This window comes from Setaria viridis, chromosome 7 (genome assembly GCF_005286985.2).
Source record: "Setaria viridis chromosome 7, Setaria_viridis_v4.0, whole genome shotgun sequence".
Taxonomy (NCBI): domain Eukaryota; kingdom Viridiplantae; phylum Streptophyta; class Magnoliopsida; order Poales; family Poaceae; genus Setaria; species Setaria viridis.
Window position 1 is genome coordinate 18,242,349 of NC_048269.2, and position 21,824 is coordinate 18,264,172.

A 21,824-nucleotide genomic window follows, 5' to 3' on the forward strand; every position below is an offset into this window, starting at 1 on the left:
GTCTTTACTCCCCACTTCATTTAATACCGCTAGTGGTCTTTGAACTTTTGTTTGAAAAAAAACGGATTCAAATCTCACCGTGTTTGTAATAACTCCCTTGAATGCACGTGCTCCCTCCATCCCAAATTATAAGTCGCTTTGATTTTTTTGATACATTCAGGCTCCGTTTTCTTCCACTGACTTATTTTTAGCACCGTCACATCAAATGTTTAGATACTAATTAGGAGTATTAAGCGTAGACTATTTACAAAACCCATTACATAAATCGAGGCTAAACGGCGAGATGAATCTATTAAGCCTAATTAGTCCATGATTTGACAATGTGTTGCTACAGTAAACATTTGCTAATGATGGATTAATTAGGCTTAATAGATTCGGCTCGCCGTTTAGCCTCCACTTATGTAATGAGTTTTGTAAATAGTCTACGTTTAATACTCCTAATTAGTATCTAAACATTCGATGTGACACGTGCTAAAAATAAGTCATCGGAAGAAAACGCCCCCTCACTTTGCTATGTATATAGATATAACAATATGTCTAGATGTATAACAAAGTGGATGTACCAAAAAAGTCAACTTATAATTTGGGATGGAGGGAGTATTTATTTTTTTTCAAATGAATGCACCCATACGTATGTTTGACCGGCAACGGATCGATACCTCACCAGTCCACTTCTCAACAGCAGAAAATAACGCTGTGTTTCGATTTTCTAGTTTTCTTTCGCAGAATGATGGGAGATGCAAATGATAATGCAGCTCTCGATGATTGATCGAACCATGTATGTAGAAAAGAAAAGAGAGAAATGCACCTGTACACTTGGCCTTGTAAGATCGGCGTGATGGAACGAACGATCCGGTTTCGCCAGAAATCATTTTTTTTTCTGGACGAGCTAAACAGAGCCGCGAAGGAGCAAATCGAAACAGCAGCATATCCTACTTGGCATGGCAGATGCTCTGGTTGTGGGCAAAATTGCAGAGCAAAAAAAAATTGTGTGTGTGTGGGTGGGGTGGGGGGGGGGGGATGTCAGTAACTGACTAACTTGACGCTACCTCCTCCGATCCCGAGGCGGCGCCGCGGCGGCGGCGGTAGACGCGCCGGCTGCGGCTGCTAGGATGTCCGGCCTCCACGCGCACGCGGCGACCGCGACCGAGCCGGGGCCCGGTCCTCCTCCCGCCCCATTGCCCGCCTGCCGGCGCCGCCCCGCAGGAACTCCCCGACCTCGGCGTCCGAGAACGACGACGATCCCCCCGGCGCGAGCCGCCGCCGGGGCCGCCGCCTCCACCTGCCGCAGCACCGCCTCGCGACGCGGAGCGGCGCGCGCGCCACGCAGCAGAGCACGGCCACGGGCAGGCACGCGCAGAGCACGCAGCACGCCGCCGCGCACTCCGCCACCGCCGCGCGGCTCCCGGCGGTGGGGTCCGCGGGCGGCGCCGCCGGGGACGCGCCGGGCCCGGGCCCTCCTCCCGGCCGCTTCTTCGCGGGGACCTCGGCCGCCGCCTTCTTCCTTCGCGTCATGCCCCTCCGGCCCTCCGCGCTCGCTTGCTTAGTTGCTTCTCCCTTCCCGACTCCCCGCGGCGGCCGTGGCTTGCTTTGGCTTCCGGCGCGGGGGATTCGCTTACGAGGCGTGGGGGTCGTGGGAGAGAGGGGCTCTCTCTCTTCGCTCTCTCTGTTGCGCTGCTGTCTGTTGCTTCGCTTTTAAATTAGGAACCCCTGTCATGTAGGCCAGGCTTCCTGTCTGTCACATCATATCTCTCTGGGAGAAGATTTAAATTTCAAAGATTTAAATTTCAAGTAAAAAAGATGGATATAAATTTGATTGGAATTAGTCACTCGGCGGCGACGCGGATATGTTCGGTCTCGGCCTTTTGAATTCCGAGCCGAAAGCTCAGAGGGTCCTGGCGGCGCATCCCCGAGTGCCGTCGCCGCCGAAGCGACGCGAGGACGCTAGCGCCAACTCGCCAAGCCCCCGCCGCTCCGTCCAAGCGCCGCCGTCCATCAGCCTTCCCAACCGGCGCCGCTGCCCCTACGCCTTCCCGTCCGGCACCGCTGCCCCTACGCCTCTCCACCTCCTCGGACCTGCAACGGCGCCTCCGGCCTCCGCCTCGGCTGCCACTTCCGCATCCACCACGGCGTCGGCACCTCGTCTTCCTCGGCTGGCATATGTGAGTCCTCCTCCTCCCCCTCCCCCTCCCCCCCCCTCCCCCTCTCCTACTGCCTAGGGTTTTTACTCATCTTTCCTGATTCATAGTTCTTGTAGATCGTGTTGAGTTCAAGGCTTTCAGCTCCACAGCTTCAAGATCCACTCCTTGTGCATCTCTTCACTGGATAGTAAGCCTTCCATTCTTTTGATTGCCAAGGACGAATTGCTTGTTCCGAGTTGTATCATGCTTGCTGTAAAATGTCGATTCCCATGTTCATGTGTGATGCATATAATCTGTTGCAAAATTGTTAAAAGACAATATTGCAACATGTGAAATTTTGCATATTTGAACAAACAAAGAAAATGAAAGAATTGGTTTCAGCCAAGGGAGGTAGCAACTAGCAAGTAGAAAAACTTAGTAGAAATCTCACGTTGTTGACATAGTATCTCAATATCAGTAGATGCTCCAACTCAGGTCTACAATCTGCATTGTTTTTGTTCTTACCAATAGATGCTCCAACTCAGGTCGTTGACACAATATCTCAATATCACGCAGCTTCGAGAAGTAGAGATCTCTTTCTTTCTCCATGCTGTCCACAGAAACTTTCAGGTCTGCAATGTTCAATTCAACGAAGGAAGTAGAGATATCAACAACTACAATTAATTCAACATCACTACTGTTGTTTTGAAGTACTAGTTCATGTGATGACTCGATTAAAGGTCACATCTGTCAGTATAAAGAGATCAAGTACTGTATCTAGCTGCATGCTTGTTGACTGTATTGCACATGCTGCAGCACTAAACAACTACTGTTTGAATCATGCTGCCAATCTGAAATAACTACCGCTCCTGTGCTAATATGCTAATCTGAAATAACTACTGCTCCTGTGAAATAACTATTTTCCTTGCATGGTTTACTGAAGACGGAAGTATCAGGGTAGCTGATTTCTTCTGTGCTTGAATCATGCTGCCAATCTGAAATAACTATTGCTCATGACAAGGTAGCAATGGGAATAACTAAATGCAATATGTTTCTTGCAGTGATGGTGATATTCTTAAACTAGCGGTCACATTACTCATAGTAGGTAATTAAAAGTGCAGTACTCATGCGGCAACAGTTGAGTTAAAAGCATAGTTTTATACAATAATTTTAATGGCTCCTTTGTAGTGCGATCACTCTATTGATCTCATCAGTTGACAAACATATATAGTTCACCCAGTACCAATGCGTTAGCATGTATTACTATTTCAATTTAAGGTAACTGACTGTTCTGTAAATAGGCCAAACTACACTCTGATTAGTTCATTAATGATAGATCATTTGGCTTTCAAATCTGACAGATCGGCAGTAACAAGAACTAGAAATCTGATAGATATTGGCAGAGAAACACTTCTAGGTTGCATGTGACTTTGATTTAAATTTCACTTTCATCTCATGTGACATAGTTTACTTGCCTTACCATATACATACATATAGATAATGGAATCTTGGGAGGATGAAGTTAGGAGATTCATGCTAGAGGAGGAAGAAGAGGATGACGAGCTATTCCTAGTTATGGTCCCCATGCTTCAGCAGTGTCTATATGAGGAGAAAATCCCGTCGTATTCCCGAGGCTGGAAGCCCGCGCGGAGAACTGGTCATGGGCGAAGTTACCCCATCATTTGGGAGAACACAAGATGGGGGCACCTGACCCGATCCGCGAGTTTTCCGCGTGCCAAGCCCTCCCCACCTCGATGGTCTGGCCGCCTCTTCCCCGCGGCTCCCCGAGCGACGCAGCGCCGTCGCCCGTGCGGCTCCCCCTCTCTGCGCCTCGCCATCGCCTCCCCGTCCTCGCCGTCGCCTCCCCGTCACCTCTCCATCCCTGCACCGGCTCGATCTCCACCACTGCTCCGTGACTGCCCCGCCTTGCCTCGTCCCAAGATCCGGTGAGCCCTTCCTCTCTCCTCCTTGTCCTCCCCAGATCGAGCTCCTGCTACTTGGATCGAGCCCTTCCTCTCTCCGTGACTGCTTGTGCTTTTTTTATAGATAGATGTGTGTTAGATGTTTTTAAGTTCTTCCTTCGGTTCATCTTATTTCTAGATCCCTAGAACTGGTAATGCTTTCGTCTTAGGCGCTAACTAGTTCATTACGGTTTACTCTTAGCGACAGCTACAGATTATAGAGATGCATCACTGTAAAAAATGGAATCCTGTACTAATGTCTGCACCCTTTGGAAAGCTTTGACTTTGTTCTAGTTATTTAGCTTCAATGCTTAATTGCTTGTCATTCTTCCTGGAATGAAAAATATCATGCTATTGTCTCTTATAAATCTTGATGAGGTTCATCAGTGTTTTGGATGAGGTTCTTGCTAGCCTGATGAGAGAAAAAAATCCTGATGTTACACATACACATGACTGGTAGAATAGACATTGCACTGCAATGTTCTTATTGAAATCTGGAAGTTAGGTTTGGATTGTTCTTGTTATTTATGTTCAGTGCATAATTGCTTGTCATTCTTGCTGTAAGGGGAAAAAAATCTTGTTGTTTCTCTCTTGTAAAAGTACTAGATTTGGATGAGGTTCCAATCCATTACTAGCTGTTCTTGCCAACCAGATAAAAAATAAAGCCATCTGTAATGTTTTAGAAATGTGTAATGTTTTAAGGTTCAGTACATTTTTTTTTGTGTTCTCATTTCCTTCCACTCATTCTTGGTAGATAAACTGTAGACATTTGTTGTGGCGTATTATTAGATATTCAGGTCTTTTGATGCAGTGCAGAATAAAAAAAATATGATTACTGAATAAAACTACAAATGCAAGGTTGCTGATCTTTGTTCTTGAAACTAATTTCATGCTTATGGAACCTATGAGTTTTATGTCATTGTTTCTGTGTTATTCTGTGACTTTCAACATCCAAGATGTGTTTAATACTGGCGATTCCGTCCCTAAGAAAGAAGATCAACATGATTAATGGAAAACAACCACTACTTGGAGCACAACCTTATCTGAACCATTCTTGTTGGCGCAGTTCTTCGTTTTGTTTGTTGTGTGCGGTGTGCTTCCTCAAATCAAGCCTTACTCATGTGCTGTCTGATTTTTTTTTCCTTAAGGCTGCTATAATTTATCAAATCTGGTTAAAAGATGTAGAAGCACTGCAGTTTAATAAATCTGATCTCAACTGTTAAGTAACGAAGACCAGAGATTTCTGTATCTCTGAAATTACAATGTCTTATTGTTCTCTCTGATATCCTTCAACTTACAATTTTTAATTGGATTATATCCGTTAGCATTTGCTCAACATGGTTGAACGCCTTTTGAGTGCATTAAATCCATGGTTATCAATACTATGTGGAAATATGGAATATTGCTGCCTTTCTCAGAGGAGATCCAAGAATAAAGCTATTTCTTTTGCAACATTAGATGTAGCTAAGCCTCCATATAATAATGAATCCTGAACCTATGATCTATTTGGCTTGAATCAGCCTGTAGACCTATGATCTGTTTGCCATATTAAGTCACTGTTCTTCTGATGTCAAAATGCTATTCTGAACCTATGATCTGTTTGCCATCTTTTTGATCCTGAACCAAAATGCTAGCTTATATCATATATTCTTGCAAGTATTCCAGTTTTCATAACCTGAGCTTTTTCCTTTTCTTATCTAGACCATATGCATTTGAGTGACATAGTTTACTTGCCTTACCATATACATACATATAGATAATGGAATCTTGGGAGGATGAAGTTAGGAGATTCATGCTAGAGGAGGAAGAAGAGGATGACTATTCCTAGTTATGGTCCCCGCGCTTCAGCAGTGTCTATATGAGGAGAAAATCCTTAGGATTGAGCGAGAGTAGACTCAAGTCACTCTGATCGAACTAGTTAGAAATGTCACTGATGCTGGAGTTATGCGCAGAACTAGCGTTGATCATGCAAAACAACAACCACCGAACGAATCATGGTTTGGTTATTTATTTTAATCTTTATTTTTGAACCAAGAGGGAAGCAAACCAAATAATCAAACTTATTCTGTTATAAAAGGGCACAATATGGTCTGAATCTGGTCTTGATCGGTTATTGTCTTTCATGATGTTAAATCCCAATTCAGTAGTTATCCAGATGCAAAATATATTATGTGATAGTAGCATACTGCAAACTGACCACAACTCTATGGCCTTAATGGAGCTCTTGTGCATTCATATTATTGATATTTTCCTTACCGCTTCTGCCCAATTTGAAGCACAGTGTGTATGATACTTCTTTCTAAGTAAGTTCTCTTTGTTTGATGATACAGTGATGCCACGACTTCTCTTTTGAGGATTTAATGTGCACAGTGATATTCTGCTAGCGTTATGCTCTTCAACTTACCGGAAGCCGCAAAACGAATTGGAGTAAAGTTCCTATCAGTTGCAAGTGCAGAATGCTTTGGTCGAGATATCTCCCCGATGCATTTTGCATCCCTGTTAAAGGAATGCAGGTCTGTGAATATAGTTCGTCAAATTCACCAGAAGATAATTGCTTTGGATCTTCTTTCTTGTCCAGCGTCATTGCTGTCAGTGTCACTTCCACCACTTCCATCACATTCATATATATTACCAAAATCTTTGGGTACTGGTGTTGTAGCTTCTTATCTTGCTTTTGGTGCTACAAGCGATGCTCTCTCAGTGTTGGAGCGTGTCACACCATCACCAGCCGTATGGTGGAATCTACTCATACGAGAACACATCAAGGAAGGCCGCCTTGACAGGGCAATTGGTGTATCTTGCCGCATGCTGCATGCTGGAACTAGGCCAGACCATTTTACTCTGCCGTATACGCTAAAAGCATGTGGAGAGCTGCCTTCATACCGTTGTGGTAGCACATTCCATGGACTCATATGTTGCAATGGATTTGAGTCAAATGTCTTTGTATGCAATGCATTGGTGGCAATGTATGCACGCTGTGGTTCTTTGGATGATGCCAGTCTGGTGTTTGATGAAATGACTTGGAGGGGAATTGATGATGTTATCTCATGGAATTCAATTGTTGCTGCCCATGTTAAGAGTAATCATCCATGGACTGCATTAGACCTGTTTTCAAAGATGGCATTGATTGTCCATGAAAAAGCTACAAATGAAAGGTCAGATATCATTAGCATTGTCAACGTTCTTCCTGCATGTGCTTCTCTAAAGGCATTGCCTCAAACTAAAGAAATTCACGGCTATGCCATTCGGAATGGCACATTTCCAGATGCTTTTGTATGCAATGCCCTGATTGATACCTATGCAAAGTGCGGGTCATTGGAGGATGCAGTAAAGGTTTTCAATGCAACGGAACTCAAAGATGTGGTTTCTTGGAATGCAATGGTTACTGGGTACTGCCAAAGTGGGGATTTTGAGGCAGCCTTTGAGCTTTTCAAGAATATGCGCAAAGAAAATATCCCACTAGACGTGATAACATGGAGTGCTGTAATTTCAGGGTATGCTCAGAGGGGATGTGGCCAAGAGGCCCTTGATGCTCTCCGGCAAATGTTTCTTTATGGATCAGAGCCAAATTCTGTCACAATCATCTCTGTGTTGTCTGCCTGTGCTTCCTTGGGAGCATTGTCTCAGGGTATGGAAACCCATGCGTACTCTCTGAAGAAATGCCATCTACTCTTGGATAATCATTTTGGTGGTGATGGGGATGGTGAGGATCTAATGGTGCACAATGCGTTAATAGATATGTACTCAAAGTGCAGATGCTTGAAAGCTGCACGTTCCATATTTGATTGCATACCTCGAAAGGAACGCAATGTGGTAACTTGGACTGTCATGATTGGTGGGTATGCGCAATATGGGGACTCAAATGATGCCCTCAAGCTTTTCTCGGAGATGATTTCAAAACCTTATGCAGTTTCTCCAAATGCTTATACAATTTCCTGCATTTTGATGGCCTGTGCACATTTGTCTGCTCTTCGTGTGGGTAAGCAGATCCATGCTTATGTCACCCGCCACCATCACTACGAAGCATCTGTGTACTTCGTGGCAAACTGCCTTATTGATATGTACTCAAAATGTGGTGATGTCAATACTGCTCGAAATGTATTTGATAGCATGCCTAAAAGGAATGAAGTATCTTGGACTTCAATGATGTCAGGATATGGAATGCATGGTCGTGGTAATGAGGTCCTGGACATATTTGACAAAATGCAAAAGGCAGGCTTTGCTCCTGATGACATTTCCTTCCTGGTTCTTCTTTACGCTTGCAGCCATTCAGGCATGGTTGATAAGGGCCTGGATTACTTTGATAGCATGCGTAGAGATTATGGTGTAGTTGCCAGCGCAGAGCATTATGCTTGTGTTATTGACTTGCTGGCTCGCTCTGGGCGATTAGATAAGGCATGGAAAATAGTTCAGGAAATGCCAATGGAGCCTACTGCAGTAATCTGGGTCGCATTACTTAGTGCCTGCAGAGTACATTCAAATGTGGAACTTGCTGAATATGCTCTGAACAAACTGGTTGATATGAAAGCAGAGAACGATGGATCCTACACGCTGATATCCAACATATATGCCACTGCAAGGCGGTGGAAAGATGTAGCAAGAATCAGACTGCTGATGAAGAAATCAGGGATTAAGAAGAGGCCAGGATGTAGCTGGGTCCAGGGTAAGAAAGGCACCGCATCTTTCTTTGTTGGAGATCGTTCACACCCTCTATCTCCAGAGATATATGCTCTTTTAGAGAGACTAATCAATCGCATCAAGGCTATGGGTTATGTCCCTGAGACAAACTTCGCACTGCACGATGTCGATGATGAGGAGAAAAATAACCTTCTTACTGAACACAGTGAGAAGCTTGCCCTCGCATATGGCCTCCTCACGACTTCCCCTGGTTGTCCCATACGGATCACAAAGAACCTGCGTGTCTGTGGCGATTGTCACATTGCATTCACTTACATATCAAAGATTGTTGACCATGAGATCATAGTGCGAGACTCCAGTCGCTTTCATCATTTCAAGAAGGGATCTTGCTCCTGTGGTGGCTATTGGTGACTTGATGATATCTCTTCCTGTGAAAGGAATGGGTGCGGAAGAAATGCTAATTATTTCCCATAGAAGAAATACTAATGTGATGATGATTATTCTCAAAAGGACTAATATGCTCATGATTTTGTCATACTAATTCAGCATTCCAGAAAACAGTCACAGAATTCTGGTTACCATTGTTTTGATCTGCTTCTGTGAGATGTCACCTGCACTGGTATTTATGTTATTTGTCCCTTTTTTTTCATGCCTCGTGTTGATTTGTTTTAAGCTGTGACTCTTACCGACAATCTGCACAGTGCAGCTGCTATTCTTTTTCCTGAATATGTGCCAATGCGGTTATAGTCTCATTACGTACTCATGTAGTACTCATTTTGTTTTGTGTTTTGATCTGTCATGTTCCGACTTAGGTCTTGTTGAGTTATTCAATTGCAAGTAATACGCTGCTCGAAAGTCTTTTGAATGGATAGCACAAGTAGCACATGATAAATATTGGCAACCTTTTATTTTTCGTGTTACACCCATTGAGATCCTTGGGACTTATTGTTGATATTATATTGGATCAATTTGCCGAGGATGTTGAAGCATATTGGTATCTGGCAATTTTCTTTGTAGCAGGAATGCTTAATTGCTTGCCCATCAGAACCAATCATAACAGGTTTATTAAGACCAGGTTTCATTTGTTGTATTGGAAACTTGATTTGATTAGCTGATGCTTTCCTTTCTTGATTTCAGATTACAGTTCTGCACTTCCGCTAGAGAAATTATTGCTCAGGGATACAGATGAAGATCTGGGTGGGGCCGTGGTGGTCATGTTGATGACATGACCAAACAGACATATCTGAATGAACCTGTTCTTTGCAATCTGAAGAAAAGATAATAATTGAATGAGATATGTGTTAGTGGTTTACCATTACCGGCACTGTTTTATTTACTATGATAATTTGCATTTGAACTTAATTGAAATGTAGGTGAATTGCTTACCCCGAGACTAACTTTCTCTCTGCAAATTTACGTACTTGAATAATTCCAGTCACAATGTTTAAATTTCCATGTCATATTGATTTATAGAGCAGCTTTTGCTTAGCACATTCTCAGACTGATTTTAGATGTCTTAATCATAATCAGCTTTGGTAGAATTTCTGCCAAATCTGTTGGAATCGAATAAAAGCCATCTACAATTGAAAATCTGATCCATTAAGGCAAAATCATTTGTCTTTGTGAACACAGTAATGATGCACTCATCTAATGGTTTTCAGCCTCAATCAATTCATGATATAATAATTATCCTTTTTCAGTTTATAGAGCAGAATGCTGAACAGTTGTAAACTTGATATGATCTCTACTTAAATATGAAAAAAAATCAATGCCATATGTAATATCAGGACACTTTTCGTATTGTTGTTTCTTTTACGCTCATTACTTTCCAGTTTTGTATTGTCAAGTACGGATTGTGTTCCTGTACAATGAGACATGATGGAGAAGGGTGTCAGATTAGGGGAGTTGAGTCCATGTGTTATGCCGTAGCTGATGCATCGTACAGCTAGGGTTACAGTGTGATTGAATTGCAAGGCACTGCTATACAATTTAGTTATTTTGTTGGCATTGGCTGAATTGATTAGGGCTATGGTGAATGAATCCTGAAGCCAATCCTTGTTAGTGGTGAAAGTGGTGCGGGCAAAACTGAAATGACAAAACTTTATTATGGAGTATCTCACTTTTGTTAGTGGTAGAGCCGAACGGTTGAACAGCAGGTTCTAGAAGTAAGTTTTACCATTGTTTGTCCACTATAATTTATGGAAACTGGGAGTTCTTAATCTGTTTTTTTGATGATTATGCATTTTCTGTTGCTACTGCTGATGATAATGTAATCTTTATATGTCTTAATGTGCTCCCTCCAGTCGAACCCTCTTTTAGAGGCATTTGGTCAAATATTGTGCCAAGGTTCGTGTGTGTTCATCCAAATAATACATAATTTCTTCTTTAATATGTACAACCTAACCTTTTTGACCGCCTTTTCTTTTGCCATATTGTAACCTGAACGCTTTCTTGGTTGCAGCCAATTCGGAAAACGCTTGGTTGCAGCTGATTTGGAAAGTTCATGGAGATACAGTTTGATGCAAGTGGTAGAATATTGGGCAAACGATGGATTGTAAGAACTAACCATGGCACATGAATATCGGGTTCCGGCTAAGTAGCCTCCCTTGCCAATCTGCTCTTGTGCAACCTTAGGATGCGCAACAAATGGGTTCAGCAAACCACAGGCTATCTTCTCTTTCTGTCCATTCGCCACCACAACATGTGTGAGAAAGTATTTAATTGATGATCAAAATAGTTCTCCCAATACATTGTTTCATTTTTGGGCAACATAAGCAAGAAAGTATTATTGTTGGAAACAATAATCAGGTATTTCCATCTGGATCTAGACGAAGCCTCTTTTTTCTCACTATCCACTATTTCTTTGACACCTCATCAAAATACTGACATGACACCCTATAATGAAAATGAAAACCCCATTATATTGGCACTAGCCCTTAGGATTCTTTTTCTCCTGTGATGTATCATGTATGCATTCGTCCCAAGTATATTAATTAGAAATTTTTGCAATATCCCCCTTCTTCCCCTCATTTTGATTTCATATGGCTATATATTTTAGCTTGTAACACACATCGCATGTTTGTATCCATTCGGTACCACAAATAGCTGGATACACATGAAATGCTTATTTAGCATGCAGGCATGCTAATATTATTGTGACTTGCCTTTAGGTGTATGGTTTCTATGATGAGTGCCAGTGAAAGTATGGGAATGCCAATGCATGTCGGTACTGCACTGATGTTTTTGATTACCTTACGCTTTCAGCAATCATTAATGGACAAGTACATTCCTCTGGGCAAAGAATTTGCAGATTGTCAGTTCATGTTGTTTGGGACAAGTCATACTTAAATTATATGCTGAATTCAGGTCCTCTGTGTTCATGGCGGTCTTTCTCCTGATGTACGCACTATTGATCAGGTTCGTGACTTTTCTTCTGTAGCTTTCTTATAGTTATTATACCCATCGGTCAACATAGATGTTTATAGCTTCCATATTTCCTGTCTTGTAGGTATGCCATACTTAGTGAAAATATGTGAAGTAGAAATATATTTTACTTGGTCTATGAAAGGATGAAATGATTACAACTATTTGAAATTTCCATTGTCACCAATGATGCAAAATTAATGTTTCAGTGCATGTCTGCTAGAACTTTTGAATGAGTGAACAGTTTATATATATTATTTTCAGTGATTTCTCTGTTCCTTTTTCAGCTGGTTGTGCTAACTCTTTTTAAAGAAAATGTTTGCTATATAATTTCCTTCAGTGGTAAGAACAGTTATCATCAATGAACTGGTTGTGCTAATTGTACAGTAAGAATGGTTATCATCAATGAACTGGAAAGTAACTGGCCCTTAGCATTGCTGACTCATTTTTGTGAAGAATGGTTGAGTATCTGATTCTGGGGTTGATTTGGCCCTTAGCATTTCTGACTTGTTTTCTGAAGAATAGTAGAGTACATGATTCTGTTGCTTTTTATGAATAAATGTTTCGATGAGATTAAACATTTGATTATCGTTATCACTAGATACGAACAATTGATCGCAATTGTGAAATTCCCCATGAAGGTCCTTTCTGTGATCTTATGTGTAGTGACCCTGAAGAGATAGAGACATGGGCTGTTAGTCCCTGAGGTGCAGGTTGGCTGTTCGGATCACGAGTCACAGCAGAGGTGTGCATACAATCTTTCTTGTTATTTTATTATTCCGAATCGCCCTTCTATTCAGTCCTTGTAAATGCCACTTCTTGCTATGCAGTTCAACTTTGTTAACGGTATCAAGCTAGTTTACCGAGCTCACGCTGGTGCAGGAAGGCTTAAAGTACATGTTTCAGGAGAAGGGCCTTGTGACTGTGAGTTCTTATTCCCACATAGATTGTCACTCGAGATACTGGTAGCTGTTAGATGTATATGTACTGTTGATGATTTACCTTTTGTATTAGGGGGTTTTCTATATATTTTCCCCTTCTTGTACCTGTATATATATGGGCCTAGAGCCCCTGTTATGAATACAAGTGCTATTCCTAACAGTAGCATCATATTAGTAGTTTGTATTTTTTTTTATTTCAGCATGACTGAATTATTACATTTGAATTGTTTATGATGCTTTGTTTGTACTATTTCTTTCCAGGTGTGGTCTGCACCTAATTATTGCTACAGATGTGGCAATGTAGCTTCCATACTAAGCTTTGATGAAAAGATGATATGTTGTTTCGTTTAGAAGAGTTTGCTTGAAGTCTTCTGCATACCTGATTACTCTTGAGTAAATTCATACAATAAGTTCAGCTCAATCTTCAGCATGTTTTATTGTGCATATACACAAGCAGTTTTTGTACATGTGAATGGGCAACAGAAAAGCAACCGGTGTTTCTGGCCAATATTTTTAGATATTTACTTAGTGAAGTGGTTATACAAGTGAATGTTACGTACATCTAGGTGGGGTCTCCCCTTTGTTCTGCAACTCACCAAGTTTTTGTTAAGACATTTTCTATGCTTGCTAGTGATAGCTGATAGGCAGGGGCTGGAAAATAAGGAATAAATCATAGTCTTTTGAATAGGGGCAGGGTTTCAGTTGGACCGTCAATGAAATAAGCAAATTGTTGTCTTTCTGCATCAACCATGCTTTTTTGGGGAATCAAGCAGACTTTGTGGTTTAGTGGTTCATCAGCAACAGTTATGCATGTGGGTTTGTCTTGGCTGAGGAAGAGGGGTCCAAGTTGCCATGAAAAGGCAAAGTCTGCTCGCTTTTGTCAATAAGTACCAGCAGACCTCTGATTCTTTTTCGCATTAACATCTGATTGCTCCTAGTTTTGCATCACCAATTGTCGTGTATCTTGTTTACGACTGCATGGTGGTTGGCATGTTATGCTCCACTGCGCTTTGCTTAACTTAAACCAAAGTGTAATGAGATGTAGCTGATGCTGATCAATGCTGTATACTTTTCTGTTGCCAGGAAAGAGACGTCAAGTTCTTCACGGAGACAGAGGAGAACAACCAGATGCGAGGCCCAAGGACCGCAGTCCCATATTTCCTCTGACTTCAATTGTGCAATTTTAGAAGTCAAATGTTTAAATCTGTAAGGGCTAAAAGATCAACCAGAGGTGTTTGTTGTTGTAGGTTCAGATCATAGTGCAATATGATGCATTTGATTTCTCCATTTTCTTTTAACCACATGTACAATAGACCATCGGGAGTCATATGTTACTGTATCCCTTCAAGTGACACCGTCAAGTATTGTTCTTGATTTATTTCACGTGCTATTTATCATCGTGGACCGCGCATGCGTTGGGCAACAGAAAAGTTTCTGCTGCCTGTTTATTTTATTTCTGATGTGATATTTTCCTTTTAGTTTGCACTCGCCTAGTAAGATATTTTTCTTGTAAACATCTCGTTTACGCACTTCCTGGCATATATCTTTGGGGCATGTTTGTGACTGTTTCACTAGAAAAACAGCTCTATTTTACCAACTCCATTCTTTTTTTTAGCTTCGCTCCATCAACTTCAGAAAAATAGGAAGCTATGAATATGTTTGGCTAATGGTGTAAACTCCATCTCCAGAAATTATAGGAATGCGTGCGAATAATTTGTATTACCCTTGGTTGGGGTTGGGATATTTTTTCGCGAGCTACAGTACCCGACTGCTACTGTGACAGATTGATGAGTTTTTGCACTGATGTTAACATATTTTTTATGCCAGCTTAAATGACATCAGAGCGGAGTATATCATTCCACCAAATGTTAAATTGGAACTGATTTGACCACATGTAAATTAGAATAAACAAATGAACGCAGATTGCGAGATACAAAGTCAAATGTTTCAATCATTTTTGCAGAACCAGGATGCACATATTCCAACTAGCTAGACCAGTGTTGAACAAACAACTGCTTAACGAGATCAAGCTAATCTCAGTCATCCTACACCTAACCTGACCTGGATTGTGCTTGTGCTGCTTCCTGACATCAAAGGAAGAAGTCTTGGAGACACCCATCTTGCCACCTACATATAATCATTCTGATCAATGGTGGGGAAGAACCACAAGAGTCACCGGTGATTAACTGGTCCGGCCGCTGCGGCATCGTCTTCCTCATCACCAATTGATCAGCATCCAGTCCAGCTTCGAGCCTCAATTCCGTCCAGAACCAAGGTTACTCACCTCCACCACCTCAAGACCATGTGCAGGATCGTCGACCTCCACAGCTGGCGCACCACCAGAACCATGCCAGGCGAGTGGCCTGCGGCGGCCGACGCCGGCACGACCGCGGAGCACACACGGCCCAACAGCAACACATTGTCACCGAGGCCACTCGCGGGCATGCGCACCCACCGCCTCGCGTCCCAGTTGAGCCTGTAGAGCCCGAGGTGCTTGTGGTGATTGTCCGAGACCATGAGGAGGACGCGACCGAGCGACTCGACAAAGTAGTGGTGCCACCTGATCTCCCCTTGCAGGAGCGTAAAAACCGTGTCCCTACCCTCGACCCTAGGCTCCGCGACGGCAAGTTCCACGCGCAGAAGCTTCCTTCGGTCGTCCATGAGATACACCGTGGTGCGGACAAATATGAGGTCCTTGAAATCCTCCACGAAATCCACTCGGGTTCATGCGGGCACCGTGCCACCGCGAGCAATCTGCTATCGCCGACGCAAAAGAGCTCATCCAGAGGTGTAAAGGGTGCTAATTTTTCTCCAAGCAGCAGCACCTCCCAGCACAGGCCCTGCGCACCATCCCACCATCCTAGCCCTTCACATGCTGGGGGCTGGATATGGTTGGCCCTTTAAAGACCGCTCTGGGTAGATACACCAATATCTTCATCTTCGTGGCAGTTGACAAATTCACCAAGTGGACTGAAGTCAAGACTGTCAGCAGCATAGAGTCGGCCAAAGCCGCTCAATTCGTCGAAGAGCTTAGACACTGCTTCGGGGTCCCCAATAGGGTCATCACTAAACTAGGCAAACAATTCACAGGATCCGAGTTTTGGAATTTTTGCCAGAATAACCTCATCGATGTATAATACTGCTCAGTATCTCACCCACGATGCAATAGCTAGGTCGAACGTGTGAATGGGATGGTCCTCCAATCCCTCAATTCTCGCATCTTTGATGATGCATCCTAGTACGCCACCAAATGGCTCCGCGAGTTACTCCACATCATTTGGTGCCTTCGCACCCAAAAGAGTCGGGCCACCGGCTACACCCTATTCTTCCTCGTCTACGGCTCAGAGGCTATACTGCCAACAAATGTAGCCTTTGGTGCCCTGTGGATTCAATACTACAAGGAAGGGGAAGCAGGAAAGAGTCGGCAAGTCGACATTGACAGCCTGGAAGAGCATCGTGTGGCGGCCCTCATCCAGCATGCACAACACGAGCAATAGATTCATCACTATCATGATAGGAGCGTCCAGGAATGCTCGTTCAACGTCGGCGACCTAGTGCTCCACCAGATCCAGTCCACCAAGGATATGCACAAGTTGTCGGCCCCATGGGAGGGGGCCTTCATCGTTAAAGAAGTCATCCAGCCCGGCACTTACCGGCTGCAGTTGGCGGATGGCTCAGGTGTCCCTAACCCGTGGAACATTCAACACTTGTGATGCTTCTACCCTTAGAACATTTAAGCTATGTACTCTTCGTACCTTTTACATTAAATAAATAAAACCTCAGAGGTTCTTTGCATACCTACTACCTTCTTGCTTTTTTATCCGAGCTCTTACTCATGCTCAAGGGGTTGTCCGACCTAATCAACAGACCACTCCCTCACCTTTATGCTCGGGGGCTTCCCCCGCTACGTGTCGACCTCCGAGTCCCAACTTTTCTCCTACCCCCCTCAAGGTTGTGCGACTAACTTGTGTGGACAGCATCCTAGCATGCGAAACCTAGACAACCTTGCGCTCGCCCCCTCTACAAGCTTGAGATCCGCTCTCAGCAGAGTGCTGGCCAGGCAAGGCTAGGCACTTAGTGGGTACAGACCTAGGCCACACGGTGTCCTGTCAAACACACGAAGGGAGGGAAGAAGTTTTGTCTTTACATAAGTTAATCAACATGTTTACTTGTCTCATGACACAGATTGATATACATCTTAGTTTTTCTATTACAGGTCCAACTCCTTGACTACCTCCTCCACAGCTTGTTAATACTGGTCGGTCAACTTCGGAAGGCTATCAGGATCAAAGCCTTTGGCTACCTCCGCTCTGATGCGCTCCACCGCCACTCGAGGGAAATACGTCTTGAGAAGTACAATGATGTTCTTCGCGCACTCCACGGCGGTCTCCTTCATCAGTGCTTTCAGCCAACCAGGAGCACTCCTCAGTCGGTCCAGCAGTGGCGTTGGCTCGGCAGGATTGGCCTTGGGCTGGACCATGTCCATTACGTAGCCTGCGGTCGACCGCAGATCTTCAAGCTCCACCTCCAAACCTGCAATGACCACCTGTTCATGCTGGAGACTGTGCATCATGGAAACCAAGCACCGGTCCATATCCTTGCGCAAGCTAGCCTCATAGGCAAGTTTCTGCGACACAGCATACTTACGGTGCACGGCGACGTTGTAGTCTTGCTGTAGTCGGGCGTTGGCGGCCTCGCACTCTTTGAGGTCTCTCTTGAGCCTCTCCTCTTTCTTTTGGGCATCTGCAAAATAACATAACTCAGGAAAAGATACCAGCCTCATCTACCCAAGATAGATCCTCTATAAGGGATGAAGCTGTACCAGTCCGCAAAGCGCCAAGGTTGTCCTAGACCTCCTTGGTGATCTTCTTATGCTCCTCCAGCTCCCGAGCCTTACATCAGAGCTGCTCCACAGCATCCTCCTTGACCCCATTGAGCTCGGCCTCTAGGTGCTCGACCTTGAGGCGATACTCCTTGGCACGGTAGATGGCGTCCGCCCTCTTGTGCACGCGCTCGGCCAGATCCTATACAAAAGTTACTCCAACATTTCAAAGATGGAAGACAGGGACGAAAGCCAGCATCAAGTTAGGTTGGCCAACTTACGTATAAAACCTCCCCGACCTTGGCCGAGGCTTCCTTCAGGACAGCAAGGTCTTTCTTGTCTTTTGCCACATCCCGTGCCAGGTCTGTCCCAGAAAAGTCCAGCGTGGTGCTATCATCATCTGCGTGGGCATCGACGTCAGCATCGTAGCCTGCCGCCTCGGTGTCAACCGGCGCCTCCCTAGGGGTCTCCTCCATCTGCTCCGTGGCGCTGGCATCCGTGGCCCTAGGCGTGGAGACAGCGGTGTCCCTTGCAGTATCTAGGCGTGACGGAGACTTTTGTTCAAGCCTCTCCAGCTCTACCACCAGGTCGCCGGCGTGTCCGGTCTGGGTAGACGAAGCAGACGCAGCCCCCAAGTCCGCACCAAGAACATGACCTCTCACCTAGGTCCCAGCGCCATCCTCCTGCAGGCTTACCTCATCCTCCGTCACCGCTTCCCTGCACGGTCAGCATAGAACAGATAAAGGGTGAAGCAGCCTACAAACAAACTTTCAACAATAAGTGATGCCACGACTACACTCATAGTGTGCTCTTCTTCGCTCGGAACTTTGGGCAAAGAGGCACTGGCGGCGGCAGGGTCGGCCCCTTCCGCTTTCCCCCACGGATCTCCATCTTCAGCCGCTCCTTAAGCTTCTCCCCATCGGCAGTGATTATCTCAAGGAGCTCAGCCTTCTTCTTCACAGGTGGTCTAGGTGACTCGGAGTCGTCACTCACTACTCCGGACGAGGCCTCTGTGGGAGAGGTAGTTGCCTCAGCTAACACCTGACTCTTGGTGGCCCCTATTTTCTTCCTCTTCCCCTTTTCCGCCTCTGGCACCTTGGGTTCCACCACCTTGAGAATAGCCTGGCACGTCCGCCGCCCAACAGGAGCGGCACTCCTAGCCTCCATCTCGTTGCCTTGGACTAGCACATCCTCATCGAAGACGTCGAAGGATGAGTCCGACTCCTAGTCCAGGGCAACAGGTGGCTGCTCAACGTCAGTGATGGGGCGGATCTTAGGCCGTTGTGGGTCGGCCCCTCCAGGAAGCGGTGCCGGATAAAAAAAACTCAAATTCACAGCTCTGGTCAATCAAGAGGAACAGTTAGAGAGGACGCAAACTCAAAGCAGCAAAGCCGACTGATGAAACTAAGATCTTACCGGGTCGGTCGGCCTCACGAGGGAGTACGCCTTAGGGCAGTGCTTGTTCTTGATGACGCCACCAAAGAACTCGCAGACCCGACCGGCAACCTCTTCTCGAGTAACTTTTCGCTGTACTTCCCAGGTTGGATCTAGTGGACCCGAGTACTCATACGTCGTATGGACCCTGTCCTTGATCGACTGTGTTAGCCTTCGGGAGAAATTGATGCTCACAGCTCCTGTTGTGAGCCCACGTCTCTTCAAGTCGGCGATCTCCTTCAGCAGTTGGTTGACTTGGACCATCTCCTTAGAGGTTGGCTGGTTCGACCATTCTAACCTTGTCACGGGTACATACCCGAGGCGGGGTGGCAGCTCGGGCTTCTGATTGTCTATAAGGAACCATTCCTTGTGCCACCCTTTGTTCGAGTCCTTGAGCTTCGGATCAAAATATTCCAGGACCCTCTTTGGCTACAACGAAAACCCACAACCACCAATCAATCTCGGCTTCCCCTTGGTCGACACAATTTTCAATTGGTAAAGATATGTCCATAAATTGAAATGGGGAGGAATGCCGAGGAAAGCTACGCAAATGTGGATAAAAACCGCGATGTCCAAAATGGAGTTAGGGTTGAGATGCACTAACTTGATCTTGTAGTACTCTAGCAACCCGCGAAAGAAATCCCCCATCAGGATCCCGAATCCCCGCTCGAAGAATGCCTCAAAGACAATGGCTTCGGTCTTGTCCTCGGTGGGGAACTCCTGGCCCACGGTCGCCTTCCATTCCAGGAGGGACTTGGGACCGAGCAGGCCGCGATCGAAGAGGGCTTGGATCCTCTCCTCTGTCATCACGGATTTCACCCAATACGTGGATGGATCTGGTGCCTGCTCCGCTACCATTTCTTCGATTTCTACTCCTCGGGACACAGATCTGATGAAGGCGGGCCTCTTGGTTCGCATGCGGCGGGGAATGGCGGCACGACGGTGGGGACTGCAACCTTTGGGTGGAGGAGTGGTGGATGCAATTTGTGGATGCGGCGGCGATTGTGTTGGCGGCGGCGGCGCTTGGGCGCGAGTGGAGTGGAAATGAAAAGAAAACCACGCCTCTTCGGCTTTTGAAGGCATTGACGACGTAAATCTAGCGATGGAATCCGTGGGTCCCTATTACGGCGCAAGCAATGGACGAAACCTGTGGGTTTTCCATTAAGTCTCACGGCGTGCCTCCGTGGCTCCGCCAGTTGGGGCTGGGCACCTATCTCAGGTCGGCGTGCCTCCACGGCTCTGTCAGTCCTCGTGCTCGGGGGCTGGATGCCTATTTCAGGTCGGAGTGCCTCCACAGCTCCACCAGTCCTCGCGCTCGGGGTCTGGGCGCCTATCTCAGGCCGGCGTGCGTGGCTCCGCCAGCTGTCGTGCTTGGGAGCTGGGCACCTATCTCAGGTCAGCGTGCCTCCGTGGCTCAGCCAGCCCTCGCGCTCAGGAGTCCTTGTGCTTAGGGGATAGGCACTATATTTGGATCCATTTTACGATGGAAACAATACATTAGATTCTTGACCATTGGACCGATTACTTTAATTGCTTCAATGCTCGAGGGCTACTCCGTATGAAGTGCGTCTTGCGACACCCTCCATGTGCTTTCCTTCGATCTACAGGATGCTAGACATCCTGGAGCTGGACAGTCGCATAGCCATGCGCATTTGTCATACGCCTGAGGAAGCTTCAATTGTTCTTCCTTTTTTGAGCACTGTGCAGCCTCTCCATCACTATAACGACACCGCAACTTTAGCCGAGTACATTATAAGCTTCATTAATTGTTGCACATTCGTCAGGTTCCTGTTGGACTCCACATCGCTCGGGGACTTGAGAGATAAGGGTACCCACGGGTCCCCACTGACTACGATACTGGTCGGCCCTGACAGGTGGGCCCGCCTGACCATGCCGTGCGGGCTAAGGCATGAAGATACATGGAGCACAAGTCCGAAGGTCGGGCGAACGGATTCTACCCAGATATCACGGGATACTTGTTGTAAGCCTTCTCATATTGCTTTCCATGTAACAACTGATTAGGATTAGATCCTATCCAATTGTAACCCTAGGTCGTCAGCCTATATAAGGCGGCTAGGGGTGCTCCCCGAAGGCAACTCAACGCACCTCAACTCATCCCACCTCACATTAACTCTTCGCACATGCGATCAACAATACAATCCACTAGAACACAGGACGTAGGGTATTACTCTCCACAGACCTGAACCTATCTAAACCTTGCGTCTCTATGTTATCATTAAGTTCTTGGTCTCACGATCTCCCCCGTCTACAAATTTACCACCTAGGTAACCTTGTCACTAAATCTGACAGCTATAGTGAAAAAGCTCGCTGCCAGCTAAAATTTTAATGAGGTGACCATTTCCATCGTGTAGAATGTGGTTGAAGAAAATAGAATAATTTTTTTTAAAAAAAATTGGAACAACCTACGGAATGGGATCCATTTTCGGCTCTCCCCTGCCGTCTCGGCTCCCTCCCCCGGCACCCT

The 21,824-nt window shown here is 45.4% G+C and overlaps 2 protein-coding genes and 1 pseudogene across 7 annotated transcripts; 2 read left to right on the top strand and 1 right to left on the bottom strand.

The window, feature by feature from the left end:
• Positions 1 to 765: 765 nt before the first annotated feature.
• LOC117865357 (uncharacterized) lies at positions 766 to 1,718 on the bottom strand. The gene has a single exon (XM_034749543.2). The coding sequence runs from the start codon at positions 1,513 to 1,515 to the stop codon at positions 1,108 to 1,110; it is 408 nt and encodes a 135-aa protein (XP_034605434.1). The 5' UTR covers positions 1,516 to 1,718; the 3' UTR covers positions 766 to 1,107.
• Positions 1,719 to 1,859: 141 nt separating this feature from the next.
• LOC117865354 (pentatricopeptide repeat-containing protein At5g16860) lies at positions 1,860 to 14,480 on the top strand. 6 transcript variants are annotated; one of them, XR_011898825.1, is made up of 10 exons: positions 1,860 to 2,162; positions 2,258 to 2,328; positions 3,618 to 4,066; positions 6,412 to 11,065; positions 11,181 to 11,527; positions 11,890 to 12,136; positions 12,809 to 12,887; positions 12,973 to 13,066; positions 13,345 to 13,649; positions 14,167 to 14,480. XR_011898825.1 is itself a non-coding variant. In XM_072295188.1 (4 exons), exon 4 carries the CDS (start codon positions 6,470 to 6,472, stop codon positions 9,128 to 9,130), a length of 2,661 nt encoding a protein of 886 aa, XP_072151289.1. In that variant the 5' UTR covers positions 1,860 to 2,162; positions 2,249 to 2,328; positions 3,618 to 4,066; positions 6,412 to 6,469; the 3' UTR covers positions 9,131 to 9,368. The 6 variants fall into 6 exon arrangements, 3 of the variants coding, with proteins under 3 accessions (XP_072151289.1, XP_072151291.1, XP_072151290.1); XR_011898826.1 differs by having other exon boundaries at positions 13,345 to 13,476; XR_011898824.1 differs by lacking the exon at positions 13,345 to 13,649.
• On the top strand, positions 9,698 to 13,504 carry LOC117864692 (phytochrome-associated serine/threonine-protein phosphatase-like; annotated as a pseudogene).
• Positions 14,481 to 21,824: the final 7,344 nt, after the last annotated feature.

Coding starts and splice junctions, on each gene's coding strand:
- LOC117865354 (XM_072295188.1), top strand. CDS start 6,470: ATGCTCTTCAACTTACCGGAAGCCGCAAAACGAATTGGAGTAAAGTTC.
- LOC117865357 (XM_034749543.2), bottom strand. CDS start 1,515: ATGACGCGAAGGAAGAAGGCGGCGGCCGAGGTCCCCGCGAAGAAGCGG.